The sequence below is a fragment of the Apiospora hydei genome, assembly GCF_038363865.1.
Source record: "Apiospora hydei strain CBS 114990 chromosome Unknown utg000008l_segment0_segment0, whole genome shotgun sequence".
Classification (NCBI taxonomy): domain Eukaryota; kingdom Fungi; phylum Ascomycota; class Sordariomycetes; order Amphisphaeriales; family Apiosporaceae; genus Apiospora; species Apiospora hydei.
In genome coordinates, this window is record NW_027117367.1 from 2,382,724 (window position 1) to 2,399,426 (window position 16,703).

Here is a 16,703-nt window from a genome sequence, read left to right on the forward strand (position 1 = left end):
CAGAGTTTCGACCTGCGTGGACCAAGCGAGGGCATCATGGCTTCTCTGGCTGAAACGAGCAAGGCCATCCGTGGCAGAGCTCGCAACCTGTCGATCAAGACTGCCACCTCTAGCGGTGTCTCTGTTCACTCGAGTGAAACAGACGACACTTTTTCGACGGGAAGCTTCGTCCATGTCTCCAAACCGTCTTCCGGTACAGCAGAGCCTGGCTCGAAGAAAATCGAGGCATTGCTGAGTACTGACTGGCGAACCAACCGTCGCCCAAGAGCCGACACATACGACCCTCCCAAGACCGCGGCTTTGTCAAAGCCGAAAATCTCCCCCAAGCCTGCACTGCGTGTGGATACATCTCGTGTCACCTGCGACAAGATCAGACATTCGCCTATCGACCCCGACTTCATCCACTCAGCCCCTGCAACGAAGATGGAGTTTGCACTTGTAGACGAGGTAGAGAATCAAAACACCAATACGACTCACGAGTTGCAGGCCAGCTCCGGCAGCTCGTTTGACGTCCACGCTGATCTGTCTGATTTGATCCTTCAGAATGCCAGAATCAGAGACTCTCTTAGTTTCTCCAGACATTCTGACAACACCGGCTTCTCCCCGACGGTCTACGTAACACCAGCCGAATGGTCAGAAAGTAGTTCACTGACAGCCGAGTTCCCTCTGGCTAAAATGAAGAAGGTGGATGAAGGACAAAAGTTAATCACACAATCTTAGGAAAGCTTGGTGAAATATATGGATGTCCTATCCCATCGAGAAGCTCCGATGAAAGCCTCAAAGCTCGATGCGGAGCAGGCTGTCCTGCAAGACCCTGCAATCTGCAGCATGACAGTTGGCGGCAAGGAAAAGGTCAATTCCCCACCACGCGACACACCACCGGCGGAAGAGACTCGCTACAATGCTTTAATTGCAAAGCTCAATAGACGCAGCGCATCCGATCCTGTCGAAGATGTTGCTCGCCAGTGGGGGCCTGGTGATGCTTCTGTCCCTAGAGCAGGGTCAACACTCAACCCCAAGGCTTCTGAGTTCACTCTGACAGAGGTCCCAAAGCAACATCCCGCAACATTCAGTGAACCCAGCGCACCAAAGTCCGGCAGGCCTTCGGTATTGAACTTCTTCGAGTCGGCGAAGGATTCCCCCAGGCTCCCGACCTCAACCCCAAAGCCATCGATGATCTGCGTGCTTGGGGTCGCGTCTTCCTGGACCTGCTAGACGCAATTTCTCATGATGACGGCCAGAAGGAGAAGCTGATGAGCAGTCTAGGAGATAGAATGTTTCCTCCAGGACTCCTGCCGCCGCCAGTCATGCAACCCAACTCGGCCAATCTGCAGCAGCCTCCATCCGAATGGCCGGTCCCTCAAAGCACGCAACTGCCCCCGGGAATCCAACCAATTGCTGGATATGAGGATCATATGCCTTCCATTCCCGCCGGACTTTACAACGACATTAATGCGTATCTACTTGCGGCTCGAGATATCCTCCCTCCTGCACAGGCTCTCGGCAATGCAACAGGACATGCTGCAGGCTTGCCCGCTTCCATTGGATTGCAGGCCCCCATTGGAACGCAAACAAACCTGCAGCCCAATGCTCCGTTCGTCCCCCAGCCTGGCATGGCTCACTTCCCAATCAGCCAGACGCCCACGCAAGCCGCGAACAGACACGCACCCATCTTGCCACAGCAGCCAGGCTTGGCTGGTGCCCAAAGCAACGGTGTACCGCGTGCGAGCGCCTATCCCCACGGTTTCGGACCTACACCCGTCTCCAAGCCTAAAGGACCCCCTCGACCGGACGACCCGCGGTGGTGTAAGCAGCAAATGATGTACGAAGCGTATCTCGAGTGGCAGCGAAGCACCGACACCAACTACCACAAGAAGTGCAAGGACCGCCAGGCCAAGAGAGCCGAGCGACAGCGGGCTAGCAAAGACCGACAGAATATCGAGGTAGTGAGACATTCCAGCGAGAGAGCCGTCGAGGCTTCGGCATAGCGCCGCCGTTCATTTTGAAACCAGCGAGCGTAACAGGTGGGGGAAAGCATCAAAGATCAATAAGGATATGAGTAGCACGGTGCCTTGCCTGTTGGACTCGCGATTGGGAACTTCTCTCCCGGCATTGATTAGGCTGCGGGAATCAGGGTATGATGATGGTGTTGACAAGGCCCTACCAATCTTGCATTTTCTGGTGGCTGGTGATGATATCTTCAGTCACAGTGGCGTACACGAACAGTTCTGTTATTGCGATTTTCATTAGTGATCCCTTATGGTTTAGGACAGGTTGGGCCTTTTCAGCGTTGGACTCTGATGGATTGAAATGGTATCTGGTCAGAGAGTCTGTCGTTACTTTGGTCAATTCTGAATCCACAAGTCTATAGCATAGCCCACAATCAAAGGAGTTTTTGATAATGCAAAGAGCTGTCATATATATTTGTGGTATTTCGTTCTTGAAGCGACTCGTATCTGGCGAATATGGATTGGCAGAAGGTAGAAACCCTGGCTCTTCGCCTCTCCATTTGCATTTGTTTGATTTGCCTCCTCGGCACTAAAGATACAGACAGTGTATCTATACAGAAGCACTGTATGTAACACTGTGGCTGGGTAGTGGCTTGTGTTGATGCCAGCAACAACATTCATCAAGCATCCAGCCCCACCATCAAATGTTCTTCGGTCTGGTATGAGCTGAACACATGCACCAATGAGAACTGAGCGACCTTGAGAAGGGACTCCCGCGTCTAGAACATACTTGACCTGCTTCTTTCTGCGAGCGACTTCGAGTCCCGAGGTTGAGCATTCCATTTGTTTATTTCTCTACTGGTAGGGAGGCGCGACTCAGATGGGAATCTGCTGCTACGCGGTGCTTCAGACTGCACCTTGAAGTCCCAGACAGAGGACGAGGCTTGAGACCGCCTTTCCACACACCGAGAGCCTCCATCTCAGCTCTTGGCTTCGTATCTTACTTGCATGCCAGTTTTTGGTTGAACCACCATACAATCCTTGAGACGGGGGACTACATCATATGCCAGGCTCATTAGCCATCCGTCAACATGTCGACTCCAATGCGCCATGGTCCCTCACAACAGGGCCGCACGCCCTCGCAAATGCCGGGTGCTGCACCAACCCCTCCCGTTTCTACTCCTTTCTCGGCCTCACAGGCGCAGACTGCCTTTTCTCCCCCATCAGGTTCGCGTACATCGCCGCAGCACGTGAAGAAGTCGCCTGCGACATCGTTCACGTTGAAGCAGCAACCGCCTAATGATGGAGCTTCGGCGATGAACTTTGACAGCCCCTCGGCCACTGCTGCTCTCGGCGCCTTAGGCATGAATAACCATCTTGACCTCCACCTCGAGAACCTCAGCATGGGAACCATGACCCTCGGCAAGTCCGAGGAGGAAGCCCACAAGAGGAAGATGGACTTCATAATAGAGACGGTCAAGGTATGTTGTGGCCAGCTTGCTCTCGCATTCCCATGAAGCCCGGGACTAACTATGTGCAGCGTGCCGCCAGACCCATGGTGAGCAACGAAGGTCTCGAGCGCCTTGCTAGGGAGATTGGCCTCGAGTGCCTTTGGGAGGATAACCCGGCTGGTGGCCCTCATTCCAAGACTTTGGTCATGGCAGGTTCTGGGCTGGCGCTCGAGATCATCATTACTAACCACGTTGTGGAAAATGTCTCTCTCACATACCCTGAATGCTCCGACAACGCCCAGAAACACGTCGGCAAGGCGGCCGATATATTACTGGAAGACCTGAAGTTGGCTGAGGGGCAAAGCCCACTGACCAAGACACTGTTGGCTTTCCAGCCCAACCTGGAGCGACTCGCAGCCCTGGACAAGCTCAGTGTTCTCCCTACACTTAACTGCTACGATGCTGTTGCTGGCTTGTACGAAAGCTTCATGAAATTGCATGAATGGGACATGCGGAAACTTCGAGATGATCCGACCATTCCCGAGGAGAATTTATCGGACAGTCGACTTCAGATGTACGCGCTCTGCCTCCGTCACGGAGTGCCCATGATGCATGCCCGGGGCAAGATCGGATTGACACTTGACTACTGGAAGACGAGAAGAAGATTGGCAAGTGTAGATATCCATAAGAAGGCGCTAGGCATCTTCACCTGGGGGATGCTCATCGAGTGCGCGCCCAGGAATGACATGATGCACATCCCGGGCATCCGCGTCTCCGAAAACTGGATCTCGGATGAGGTTGAGAAGACGCAGAATTTGACGAGTGACGACATGTTGTTGCAACAAACATCAGGCTATGTGCTAGACTGGCAGGAGCCGGAGATGATATTTCTACCCCCAGGAGACGAGCCTAAAACCGAAGGAGGCCTGAACGTACCACCAGGTCCCAAGATCCCGGATGTCATCTTCACAGCGACGTTCGACCCGCCTGTGGTCGTGACAACGGCAGCGGCAGCTCACATTTATAGCATAGCCGGCATTCCCCTGCCTGAGTCAAGTGTTACCTTTGATGCCATTGTCTTCCCCATCGCTCCCGACAGTGGGTACGACCCCAGTGAGCCACGCATCATCCGACGGGCCCAAGCAGTCACTACCATTCCGAATCCCAATAGCCCAAGTCAGCTCAATCTTACAGGGCACAAGAACACGCTTTTCATATACAAGCCGGTCTACGGCCAGGTGTTGAGCAAAGTGCCTATGCAACATCCCCGGCAACTCATGGCCATGTTGCCAGTCCTTCGGCAGTTTGCGTTCCTGTCTACTCTTCTGGCCAAAAGCTTCAAGGCCAAACCAAACTTTGCCGAGATTGCTCTACATAACGCGAACTGGAAGCCAACGCCCATCGTACAGGATGATATCACAGGCTTGATGCCTAAGCTGCCCCTACCACCCATCAGGTCGGATGTGAAGGCAAGCCTGTCGGTGGATATTACACTGACGGCACATCCTATCCCTCAACTCTTGGTCGTGTTCCCCTTCAAATCTCGAACAGCCAATATCACCCTCGAGATTGGATTAGGGGGTCGGGTCCACATTGTGTCACACAACGATGTGTTCCGGGAGACGGCGCATGATGAATCTCAGGAAGTAAGGCCAGATAAAGCTTGGGCCGAGAGGAAGCTTGAGATTTGCGAGGACATTGGGGTCTGGGTTGAGCTGATCAGGATGATGCTCGAGAAGGAGTAGAAGGAACTAGAGAGTATAGATCGACATGGCTGTTTTCTTCCTTGGGCAGGCATACCTGCATACGCAATATCGAGGGAGAGAAGCAACAGCATATGATACCCCAGGTTTTCCCCGTAGGCGTCAAAAACGAGTACCCCGGTTTATACTTTATGAGGGCCGTTTAAGTCAGGCATCGACAGTAATGCATACCAAATGTCGCAAAATCAGAAAGCAAAGGAAGTAATTGTGCCTTCCACGCAAATTTATTCATACCTACATATACTTGCTTTCTTTCCTTCAAGGCCATGATGTACAGACCTATAAGTAGAGGCTAGAGCCAATTCCATTAGCGGAGCCAATGACGGGCGAAAGCGCCCAGCGGGTCTTGCCGACAAGCCGAGCGTCTTCTAAGCGCCAGCGAGTTTGAGAGAGCAAAGACTGCCAACCAATGGCTGCCATTGGCCCCCAACTTGTTTCAGTCTTCAGTCCGCCCAACATCCCAAATGAGCCCAGTGGCGCCAGTTGCTCAATTTAGCCATCCTGGGCAGCCTGGCACCCTCGCACCCTCGCACCCTCGCACCGAAGACCGTTCCTGATTGACCGGTTGGCTGGGGAAAAGATGGCGTTGGGTTCAAGCGAATCGACGCGGCTGCACTTCCCTGCACGAGGCCGAACTGGCTACTGCACTGCACTGCAGTGGCGTGGCTAGGAGAGAGGCAACCTTCCCGCCCGCCCATGCAGGCAGGCAGGCCCTCCTCCCCTTCTCTAGTGAGCCGACAGTCTGGTCTTCGTCCTTCTCGCTCTTTAGTTTGCTTCCTACCTAGAATCCGCCCTTTTTGCGACTGCAGAACAAGTGTTGCGCATTACACGAAGAATCACTCACTTTCTTGGAGACTTTCTGTTGGCTGAGATCGCCCAGCTGTGTAAGTGCGGGGTCCTTTTCCTGGAGTACAACGGCACAGCATCCAAGATCGGTCGAATGCGGACCATGCATCTGCTTACGCCTGTCCTCTGGCGGATGATGGCTAATCTGGAGTTGTAGCTATTCGTGTAGCGATATCAGTGCCTCTTGTCGAAGCTTCGATTTGTTCATTGGCAAGTTTGCGCCAAACTTGAACGACAATGTCGGGTCAATACTACCCTCGTATGTTACCGCTCGATCGCCCAAGATAACCTCGAATTCGCGATACTAACATTCAGCAGCTCCTCCGGGCACGGCTGTCTCGGGTGCAGGTATGGATAACATACCTTACCTACCGATCGCTCAGCTTCTCGGCTAACAATGAACTCATAGGCCAGCAGAAGAGCTACCCTCTTCCACCGACCTCGCCGCCGGCGAACCAGACCAAATTCTACCCTCCGCCGCCCGGCACCCCGAGCTTTGCGCCGCCCGGCGCGCAGCATTATCCGTCGCCGCCGCCGCAGCAACAGCAATCCTATAACACGCCGCCTCAGCAATCCTACCAGTCACCTCCACAACAGTCATACCCGCCGCCTCCCCAGCAGGGCGGAACCCCACAGCCGCCGTCACAGTCGACCACGCCCCTCTCCTACCCACCGCCGCCCCAGGCACAAGCACAGCCCAACTATGCTCAGCAACAGCAACACATGAACCTGCCTATGCGGGATGGCAATGGCATGACGCCGCCGCCCGGCAAGCTGCCGGGATACGATGGGTCTTCCGAGGGTGGCTACCCGCAAGAGAAGACGCATTCGACACATGCCAGCAGCATAGACCTCTCGCGCCGCGCCTCGGCCATGAGCTCGCAGGCTCCCCAGCAGCAACATGCCGTGAACATGCACGCAGGTGCGCCCCCGCCGGGCCAGTTCCAGGGCGCACAGAGCACGACGGGCGACGACGTGGGCCAGTTTAATGGCGGGTCCTACCGTATCAGCCACCGGGACTCCAATAGCATCATTACGCTGCAGCTGGCCATGGGTTGCCCCCTGGACGCGAAGCCCGGTGTGCTCATCGCCATGTCACCGACGGTCACGCTCAAGGGCGAGTACAAGTTCAACCTGAAGCGCATGATCGCGGGCGGCGACATCGGCCACTCGACTTTCATTGGACCCGGCGAGGTGCTGTTCGCGCCCGGCATGCTGGGCGACATGACGACGATCCGCCTGCACGGCGACGAGTCGTGGAGCGTCGGCAAGGACGCTTACGTCGCCAGCACGCAGGGCGTGGTGAAGGACTACAAGCGCCAGGGGCTGGGCAAGGCCATGTTCTCCGGCGAAGGGCTGTGGGTCTACAAGATGACGGGCGTTGGGTTGTTGTGGATCACGTCCTTCGGCGCCATCATCCGCAAGGACCTCCAGGACGGCGAGAAGTACATCGTTGACAACGGCCATCTCGTCGCCTGGAACACCAAGTACATCATGGAGCGTGTCGCGTCCGGCGGCATCATGGCCGGCTTCGCCAGCGGTGAGGGCTTGGTGTGCAAGTTTACAGGGCCAGGGACGGTCTTCCTTCAGACAAGGAACCCGGTAAGTTCGAGAATAAACCCATCACCCTTACAATGCTTTGTGTTGCATGTTTACTGACGTTTTTGTGTTACAGCGAGCATTCAGCGCTTATATGACGGGCAATGCCGCGCCACCTTAAAGATGAGGAAGGTCTGCTGCGTATGAGGCTGGATGCGATCAGAGCGTTCTGGCATCAGTCACCTCAAACTAGTCCCTGGTCCTATTCATATAGGACCGTGGAAGTGTAATTCTTAGCTACGTGGCATACACTGGCCACGCTGCTCTTTAACCCCCTGTCTAGGGCTTAGCCGGCGCGCTTTACGGTTTCTGGTGGTGGTGTTGTTCTCCTTTGAAAAATTGAAATTAAATACCTTAGCATCGAATTCATTAGATACCACCTTTATCCTTATGTTCATGGCGTTGCGGCTCAAAGTTTGCTTGTTCATTGGGTTGTGAAATACTAGAATGATGAACTATACTACAACTTGCACCGCCAAGCAGACTTATGTTTTTTTTCAATTTGGGTATCACTCTTCCTCCCTCGCTCGCTCGCTCGCTCTCTCTCTCCAGTCGGTCTGCCTAGTCCAACCATAAGTTGTCCGATTTGCTATAGCCCGTAGGGCTAATAAATTAACAAACCGGGCTTTTACTAACCCTAGTAGCCCTGCAGCAAGCTCTGGTAGTCCAACGCCTCCCATGCCCAGATGGTCTGTCCGCCCACGAGCAGCAGCTCCTCGAGCCCGCCCGCGAGGCCCTCGCGGACCATTATCTCGCCGCCCTTCCTGCCGTTCATGCCTCCGCCGCTGAGGAGCCGCGCGTAGATGGTGCTCTCGTCGCCGGCGGCCACGCACTTGTAGACGGTCGCGCCGACCATTCCCATATCCTTGCGCCAGATGTACTCGACCACTTTCCCGTCGCTGGAGCCGACGGCCGTGCTGAAGCGCCAGTCGCTGCGGTGCATCCAGCCCTTGTCGCGGTGCAGCTTGATGCCTCCGCCTTCTGTGGGGGTCTTGGGGTCTCCCAGCCCGATGACGCAGTGACGCCACGGGAACATCTGCATGCGGCCCCACGCCAGAACCGGCCCGTCCTTGTCCGAGTTCTTCTTTTTCTTCTGTTGCTGCTCCTCCTGCTCCTGGTCCTGTGGCGGTGTCCGCCGCAACAGCAGCTGCGGCTTGCCCGGCATCGCGAGGACGTCGCTTTGCATGTAATACTCGGCGGGCGTGTCCTGGCGCTTGCCGCGGTGCAGCATCGTCGAGAGGCGCGAGGTGGTGTAGTACATGTTGTACTTGCGGAGGCGGTCGTCGGGGCCGGCGCCGCCGGACAGGAAGGGGGACTGGGGGTCGGTGGTGTAGGTGCTCTCGAGGGAGTCGCGGGCGCCCGAGGAGGAGGAAGGGCTGAGGGGGACGGCCGGCCTCGGCTTTGGCTACGGCGGCGGAGAGGGCGGTGCGTTGGGCTTCGGTGTAAGGGGTGGGGGTGCGTCGTCGGCTGCGGCCGTCGCCGTCGCCATCATTGGGGTCTTTTGGTCTTGGAGGGTGGTTGCCATGGCCATTCGGGTCAGTCGATGGTGGTAGGTAAGGTAGGTGGGTAGGTGGGCGTTGCAGATGTCAAGGTTGTATGGGGTTGCAATATATCAAGCTCAATGCTGTTGTCCTTTTTATCTTGAAATCGTAGACAAAGTGGAAGGTGGATGGCGAAATGGTTTGGTTTCAATTGCTTGCTTCATGCCAGGCAGAAGAAACGAATACAGCTTCTTATATAAGTGAGTAGTACCGTACATACCTACGCTCCCTGCTCAGAGTCCCCCCATGAACATTCAATACATCTTGCAGATTCGCTTACATGCGGTGCAGCCTGACTAACCAACGAACAAACTGCATGTCTTCTTGTTCATCCATTCTAGTAGTGGCTATGCAGTTGTCTAGGCATGTTCCATGACAACATACTGGCGAACAGACGAACCCAATTCTGTGATTACTATTTTTAAAGCTCGCAAACGACCCTCACAACATGAAGATTGACAAGTGTTGTTGCCCGACTTGGAAGGATAGCGGGGCCCTGTCGGCGACAATATCCGGGTCGCTGGTGGGAACTAGGCGGATCCAGATGATCCAGGTCGCCAAACTTGTCGTCCGTTGTCTTCCTTCCCGTCCGTAGCCGTTGGAGTACGGTAGTCTGGCGTTGCATTAGCACCTATCCCCCACCCCTAGGCAGAATAAACCGGTCATCCTGCATCTCGATCTATACACTTCAAACTGGCCCGATAGCCGCACAACGGAGGCGAAAATTCAAACAAAAATATGAGAATATAAAACGAGTGCCAGTAAGCTCGTTGATATTCGTTTCGATTTTTTTTGAATTAAATCGACCAAGGGGGATCGAATTGAGTCCAGGAAGTGCAATTGAAGGTTGAGGTGGCGCACAGACCTGTTTAATCAGCCGGCCTCTTGCCCCTCGAGTGCGAAATACCGCTCAGAGAGTGGAGAAGTTCTGATACATATAATAACCTACAAAGGTAACAACAGAAGCTGAAGTCCTCGACGGCGTGAACTCTCAAAATCCGAAGACATCTGATATCCTAATTGGACCAAGTGCCAAGGGCCGGTCCCACTATTTAAGCGGTATTTCGCATTAAAGGGGGTACTACGGCGGGTTGGAGAACTAACATACCCTAAAAAGTGTAGTAAGCAAGGCGTTTTGGTGATTGATTGTGCTCCATCTGAACATGTGAACAGCACTCCACGCAGCCACGATTTGCAGATCCGAAAAAGAATGCGGCGCGTGCGGGGCTGTGCCGTAGATAGGTAGCTTGGTTGCTTGGCTGGCCGCTTATCCCAAAGGAGAGAAACGATGTAGCAGAGTAACAGGTTGGCGTGGAGAGCAATGAATTCAATGTGTTGTAAGGATGTCGGCAGTTACGATATTATGACTCGGCGCCGGACCCTATCGTATGTGGTTGCCATTATGGCGCACCGGCGGCGCTTTACGCCCACGCTCCTCCAAAGTATCAGAAACCACAATCCAAGGAAGTCATCGTCACTCCAAAAAGGTCCTTGCGTCCTCAGTCATAGCAACCGCCATCTGACAACTCGCAACTTGGTAGTCTGGACCGTTCTCTCGCATGAAGTGTGCTTGAGATTCTATCCCTATATGGACTCGCATTCACGCACCTAGTCGTTCACCGAGGCAGCTGAATCAGCAGCCTGTGTCGATGTCGGTCTAGGTCGCCTGTAATCCCATGTGAAAGCTGTCTTCTTGTTTCCGTACGGCCATGGGCAAGCCCGATGTCCTCGTCCCATCACATATGCTACTACGTAGATAGCACAACTAGTCGGCTGAATAGCTGGAAGGAAAGTAAATGAAGGAAGGGATGGCAAAAAGCTCAGCCTACGTTGCGAGAGCCCCCGTCAGGGTTCGAACTGTGGCCTACGAAACCCCCCGGGTAGGGTTTTACTGACCCCTATGTTTTACGCGCGCGCAGCAACCAAGCTCGCCAATAGGTTCTGTTGGAGCGGTCATGAGCTGCTGCAGTTATTAGATACTAGATGTGCCAGTGCATCTGTATGTGTCCGGTCCAGGTCTCTGTCTGGTAGGTAATGTATTCAATGCATGGTGTAGTTACTATGCACCATGAGACCCTAGCAGATGCCAATACTAAAATCGACCCATGCCTCCTAGTACTGTAGTTTTGCACGCATTCGTCGATAACCATCTTGCTTCACTGGTTCATACTTGGGCGGGTTTCCGGGGCCCGCACATTGCGGGATGCATTCGATGACTGCATCCGGGTTTGGGCTAACAAAGTATGGGATCGAGTATCTCGCCCGCGTCATCTGCGGCATGGTTCCTTCTTGAGAGCTATCCATCGGGGGCACCGTGACACGGTGGAGTGTTGACTTCAAGTAATCTGCAGGATATTCATGCATTAGTGTGGTCACTCAGGGGTAGTAAACGCAGTAACCACATGTTTTGTTCAACCTTACCATTACTCCAACGCATCAGCAAATCGCCAACATTCATCACCAGGGCATTCTTGACCGGGGTAGCGTCCATGAAGGTCCCTGGGCTATTTGGGTGTTCGACTTGCAGTCCCCCGCATTCGTCCTGGAACAGGAGGGTGATGGTACCCCAGTCCGAGTGCGCCGGCATTCGCGCGACTGCCTCACTGGACAACTTCTCGGTCTCGACAGGCGGGTAATGCAGAAGGCGCAGTTGGTTACCATGACCATTGTGATACGGCACAAAGAATTGGTCGTCTTCTAACCCTATCCCCAGGGCCAGTGCGCTCAGCAAGTCCTTGCTGGCTTCGAAACACTTCCAGTAGAAGGCAGTCATGAAGTCGCGAAATCCAGGTAGCACCTCATCAGGTAACCACACGTTGGGCTGCGATTGGAGTTCTTCGCTGCCGATCTCATAGCTCTCCTGCTAATAGTGTAAGCATCAAGTTTATATTCGAATTAAGAAAAGGGGAGCTTCTCACCTTACAGTCCGTCACCTTTCGCAATTCAGCATCTGCAGCACCAGCGTCGTCACCTTCTTTGTGTATATACTGCGAGACCTTCTCCAGTCCGGGCCACGAGTACCCACGGTGGACGTAAGGGCCGGGAGGGTGAGGCGCGAGCATCTTCTTCTCTTCGGGCAAATCAAAGAGTCTCTTGGACCAGTCAAACGACTGCTGCAAGAGGCTATCGGGAACTCCATAGTTCACGATATAAACGAAGCCAACTCGGCGACATGCTTCGGTCAGTTCCTTGGCGATCTGCCTCCTTTCAGCGATCGACCCATTGATCCAGTTCTGGAAATCAACGATGGGTATCGCAGTAGAATTGGCAGCGTCGGCCATGGTAATTGCGCTAGCGAACCTCTTCAAGCTTCGACAGATTGTTCACAGTATCGGCAAATTTAGGCAGTCGTTGATGCGAGCAGATGATGAAGAAAGTAGGCAAGGTTTAGGCGTATTACAAATCCCATTTAGCAGGCGCGACTAATACTTAAGTTGAGGATGCAAGTGCAACCCGATCGATTAGGCACCCCGCACAGGTTCCGATCCCAGCTTCCTCAATCCGGAGCTCTCACCCGGTTGTGCCTTATCAAGCTGCAAGTCTCTGATCAGCATCGCCAAGGACGGGCTGCCTGCGACCTGTTGACAAAATGCAGTAAGCACTCTCCCTATCATTATCAGATAAACAAATCTGTCGGGCCTATACCGAAACCAGTTCCAAAGCGAGCAACATGTATATGCTTAAGCATGACAATTGGCCCCATCCGACGTCCTTATATCAGGTATCATACCGCTACGGTGTGTCGTTGCGCCTCAAGTAATGAGATACCCATCAATCTACCAGTGGCATATATATGATCGACATGGACTACATCCATGTCGTTGAACTCTAAGGGCGCCAAACTACCTGTTCAACCGGCGACTGCATGAGCAACAGAGAAATAGTCAAAATCACTTAATATCTATCGAGCTTATCTTTTACCTCATACAAGTTTAGACTATTGGCACGAACGGGAATGGAGCAACCCAAGATCCAGAGCAGGATGTCAAGATGGGCAAAGAAATTGGAATGCCCAGTTGACGAGGACGCCAATTACAAAAACACCTTCTGGTGTAACCGAGATCTGATCCCGATCCCCGAGGACCGGAGAACGTGGACTTGGCAAGGTTTCGCAGGTTACTGGGTCATTTGCGGGTGAGGCTTGCTCTGGCCCCTTTCCCTTTCACGAACGAAATGCAGTAGGATCAGAGCGCTAACTGGCCGGTCCGCCCTATCCAGTATCAACACCTCTGCATGGACGGCTGGCGCTTCCTTACTGTCGCTCGGTCTTAGCGCAACGCAGGCGATAGGGTGCGTGGTCGGCGTGGCTCTGATAGCGGCATTGGTCGCCGTGCTCGCCGGCTGGCCGGGAAGCCACTTATACCTTGGGTTCACGGTGCTGTCTCGGGCATCTTGGGGCATGCGCGGAGGTTTCTGGCCCGTCTTGAACCGTATCATGACGGCCTGTGTCTGGATGGGCATCCAAGCCTACTGGGGCGGGCAAGGTAATAACGATGGAGTTTCCTTATGCTCTCTCACCTCCTTTGGGCATTTCTGGGCAGAAGTTGACCCCCTCAATTGTAGCCGTCAAGATAATACTACGGGCCATCATAGGGGTTCCATTCGTCACCTTACGAAACACCCTGCCAGCGTCGGCGAATACAGACACGGCTTCATTGGTTTCGTTCTTCGTCTTCATTGTCGTATTTCTACCTCTACCCATGATACCCCCTGAGAAGCTGCAGCTTCCCTTTCGCATCACGTTCGTCATGATAACAGCCACCCTATTCGGCATGTTGGGCTGGTCGGTGCATGCTGCCGGCGGCACTGGCGCACTCATGAGCACACCATCCACCCTCTCCGGATCCGCGCTGAGCTGGAACGCGGTCTACGGGCTGCAGTCCTTCCTCGGGGCGCAAGCCTCCGGCTGCCTCGGCCAGTCCGACTGGACTCGCTATGCGCGACACCCGAACTCCGCCCTGTTCCGGACAGGCTGTGACGGCGCCGATCTTCATCGTCGTCACGGCGGTCTGCGGAATCATCATTACGAGTGCGGCAGCCGGGGCGCAGACGGGCGGTGAATTTGTCGACGGCTTTCAGGAGGCCCGCGTTGTGGCCGTAGCTGGTCTCGTAGGCGAGGCCTTTGGTGTCGAAGAAGTCCTTGGTCGGCACGTTGGGAGGGGCGGCGTGGTGCGCGGGTTCGGGGCTGCCCGATGGCGCGCCGGGGGTGTCAGGGGCGGTCATGGGTAGTTCTGATGGGATGATGGAATAGACGCAAGGGGATGGAGAGAAAATAACTGTAAATAGTTTAGTGTTTGGCGTCTGATAGTTGCTCTTTTCAATTGTATTCCTTTGGAAAGTACAGATGTCACTATTTCTGACTGAGCATCAGATTTGAGATCCTGGTTAAGTTACTCATGCAGGTCTGATGCATATGATACAAGTTGATTGGTGGTGGTATCTATTCCCCAACCGACTGTAACTCCGACTGCTTGTGGCACATTTCTCTTTTTCTTGCCTACCTCTCGCCCTGTACACAAGGCTCGAATTAGACATTACCGACTTAGAGTAAGGTGCCATGCCATGCATATTTTCCCTCCCCCACCAACAACGTTGAACATTAGCGTTTGTAACCCCTTGTTTTTTATCTGCAGCTGTGTTGCACCAAATCCAGGATGATATCCTAATCACGACATCGATGACGCAGTGCGGGGATCATCTCAACTGTTTGACACTCAGACAATTGATAACTTATGGTTAACCCGCGACAAATAGACCGAACTCATTTCTCAAACCTCTTCAATCTTGTGTTGGAAAACCACTTGATACGAGATGGCATTTGGAAAAGCATTGGCGGTCGCTGCTATCGTGGCTGTAACACTTGTCGTGTTACTTCGAACAGAACATGACTACGCCACCATCAAATCCTTCAGTCTGAGAAAGGGGGATATTCCCCAGCTTGGTTTGGGCACTTGGCTTTCTGACCGTGACGAGGTAAAGCATCCTTGACTATTTTACCAATCCAACAGAGCCGAGCTGATGTGGTATGAGTATGACAGGTTGCACATGCCGTCGAATACGCATTGGACAATGGTTACGACCACATCGATGCAGCTCTCATCTATAGTAAGTCCACCCAAAAGGCGACTTCGATGCTTTAAGAGCATTTGACGACTGACATCTCTCGCAGAAAACGAAGACCAAACGGGCAAAGGCATCAAGGCGTCCGGCATAGACCGCTCCAAGATCTGGGTGACCTCCAAGCTATGGAACTCAGACCACCGCCAAGACGAAGCCGAAGCCGCCATCCAGAAGTCCATCGCGGACCTCGGCGTCGGCTACCTGGACCTGTACCTGATGCACTGGCCCGTCGCGTTCGTGCCCGGCGAGGGCACGCGCCTGGACGAGGGGACCTCCGTCGTGGACACGTGGCGGACCATGGAGGACTTGGTGCGCAAGAACTACACGCGCCACATCGGCGTCAGCAACTTCGCGCGCGCCGACGTCCAGGCCGTCCTGAACGTCTGCGAGGTCTGCCCCTATGCGCACGAGTTCGAGACGCACCCGTACCTGCAGCAGCAGAACTTTGTGGACTGGCACCGCGAGATCGGCGTCAAGGTCATCGCGTACTCGCCGCTCGCCAACACGAACCCGACGTACCGCGACAAGAAGGGCAGTCTCGTCGGGCCCATCTTCAAGGACCCGTTCTGGACCGAGTTGGCGGAGTCCAAGAATGCGACTGTGGCCCAGGTGGTCCTGGCTTGGGGCGTGCAGCGCGGCACCGTCGTCATTCCCAAGAGCGAGAGCGAGAAGCACATTGATGAGAACCGCGGCGCGCTGGAAGTCGAGTTCTCCAAGGAGGAGATGGAGGCCATTGCAAAGCGGGACAAGAAGGTGCGGATGAACGACCCGGGTAAGAGCTGGGGCATCAAGCTGTTTGCGGACCTGGATGACCCGTCGGGCTTTGATGGTGATAATGCCGAGCTTTAGGGCGATGATAATGATATTGGTGGTGATGGCTTACGATAACGTCCAGATAGTTGCGGCCTGGCAGTCTGTAACTCAGGATGGACTCTAGTCGCATAGGATGCGTGCATGTTTAGGAACTAGGGAGGGAGATCTCAAAGTAACGCTTCAAGTCGGTCTGAGATATGATCAAATATCAGAAGACACAAAGAATTCGTACCCTACTTCCACTCCATTACTGACCGCGTCGAGGCCGTCTCCTTCGCTCAAGGAACTACTGCCCACCACACCAAGCAAGCAGCCAAAGCATACATGATCTTCTTACCCTTTGGCAAGTCCGGTAGGAACAGATTCCTGAAGTCGTAATTGGAAGCGAGCATGGCATAGCCCACAGTATTCAGAACCCGAAATGTGCTGGAAACCCAAAATGATCAGCTTCTTCATCTTCTAGCACGTAACCTTGGTAGAGAGCTCTATCTGTGGGCGAGATGAACTCCCCATTAAATAGGCGAAACTCACAAGTTGACAATGTAGACCACCAGGGACGTCTTGAAAAAGAGTCGCAAAAGTGAGTATACGGGTCGCATTTCGGGTACTGGGCGTTGGCTA

The 16,703-nt window shown here is 54.0% G+C and overlaps 8 protein-coding genes across 8 annotated transcripts; 6 read left to right on the plus strand and 2 right to left on the minus strand.

The window, feature by feature from the left end:
• Positions 1 to 36: 36 nt before the first annotated feature.
• Positions 37 to 720, plus strand: PG997_011312 (uncharacterized protein; the record flags this gene model as incomplete). Its single annotated transcript, XM_066815627.1, has 1 exon — positions 37 to 720. One exon carries the CDS (start codon positions 37 to 39, stop codon positions 718 to 720), a length of 684 nt encoding a protein of 227 aa, XP_066664917.1.
• Positions 721 to 1,307: 587 nt separating this feature from the next.
• PG997_011313 (uncharacterized protein) lies at positions 1,308 to 1,988 on the plus strand (the record flags this gene model as incomplete). The annotated part of the gene is made up of 1 exon (XM_066815628.1): positions 1,308 to 1,988. One exon carries the CDS (start codon positions 1,308 to 1,310, stop codon positions 1,986 to 1,988), a length of 681 nt encoding a protein of 226 aa, XP_066664918.1.
• A 1,052-nt stretch (positions 1,989 to 3,040) lies between these two features.
• On the plus strand, positions 3,041 to 5,145 carry PG997_011314 (uncharacterized protein; the record flags this gene model as incomplete). Its single annotated transcript, XM_066815629.1, has 2 exons — positions 3,041 to 3,430; positions 3,490 to 5,145. 2 exons carry the CDS (start codon positions 3,041 to 3,043, stop codon positions 5,143 to 5,145), a joined length of 2,046 nt encoding a protein of 681 aa, XP_066664919.1.
• Positions 5,146 to 6,246: 1,101 nt separating this feature from the next.
• On the plus strand, positions 6,247 to 7,729 carry PG997_011315 (uncharacterized protein; the record flags this gene model as incomplete). Its single annotated transcript, XM_066815630.1, has 3 exons — positions 6,247 to 6,268; positions 6,419 to 7,611; positions 7,685 to 7,729. The coding sequence occupies 3 exons, from the start codon at positions 6,247 to 6,249 to the stop codon at positions 7,727 to 7,729; spliced, it is 1,260 nt and encodes a 419-aa protein (XP_066664920.1).
• Positions 7,730 to 8,245: 516 nt separating this feature from the next.
• Positions 8,246 to 8,869, minus strand: PG997_011316 (uncharacterized protein; the record flags this gene model as incomplete). Its single annotated transcript, XM_066815631.1, has 1 exon — positions 8,246 to 8,869. The coding sequence occupies one exon, from the start codon at positions 8,867 to 8,869 to the stop codon at positions 8,246 to 8,248; it is 624 nt and encodes a 207-aa protein (XP_066664921.1).
• Positions 8,870 to 11,261: 2,392 nt separating this feature from the next.
• On the minus strand, positions 11,262 to 12,430 carry PG997_011317 (Gibberellin 20-oxidase; the record flags this gene model as incomplete). Its single annotated transcript, XM_066815632.1, has 3 exons — positions 11,262 to 11,494; positions 11,571 to 12,012; positions 12,068 to 12,430. 3 exons carry the CDS (start codon positions 12,428 to 12,430, stop codon positions 11,262 to 11,264), a joined length of 1,038 nt encoding a protein of 345 aa, XP_066664922.1.
• Positions 12,431 to 13,131: 701 nt separating this feature from the next.
• On the plus strand, positions 13,132 to 14,209 carry PG997_011318 (NCS1 nucleoside transporter family protein; the record flags this gene model as incomplete). Its single annotated transcript, XM_066815633.1, has 3 exons — positions 13,132 to 13,283; positions 13,368 to 13,633; positions 13,713 to 14,209. 3 exons carry the CDS (start codon positions 13,132 to 13,134, stop codon positions 14,207 to 14,209), a joined length of 915 nt encoding a protein of 304 aa, XP_066664923.1.
• A 751-nt stretch (positions 14,210 to 14,960) lies between these two features.
• On the plus strand, positions 14,961 to 16,118 carry PG997_011319 (NADPH-dependent d-xylose reductase; the record flags this gene model as incomplete). Its single annotated transcript, XM_066815634.1, has 3 exons — positions 14,961 to 15,122; positions 15,188 to 15,254; positions 15,319 to 16,118. 3 exons carry the CDS (start codon positions 14,961 to 14,963, stop codon positions 16,116 to 16,118), a joined length of 1,029 nt encoding a protein of 342 aa, XP_066664924.1.
• Positions 16,119 to 16,703: the final 585 nt, after the last annotated feature.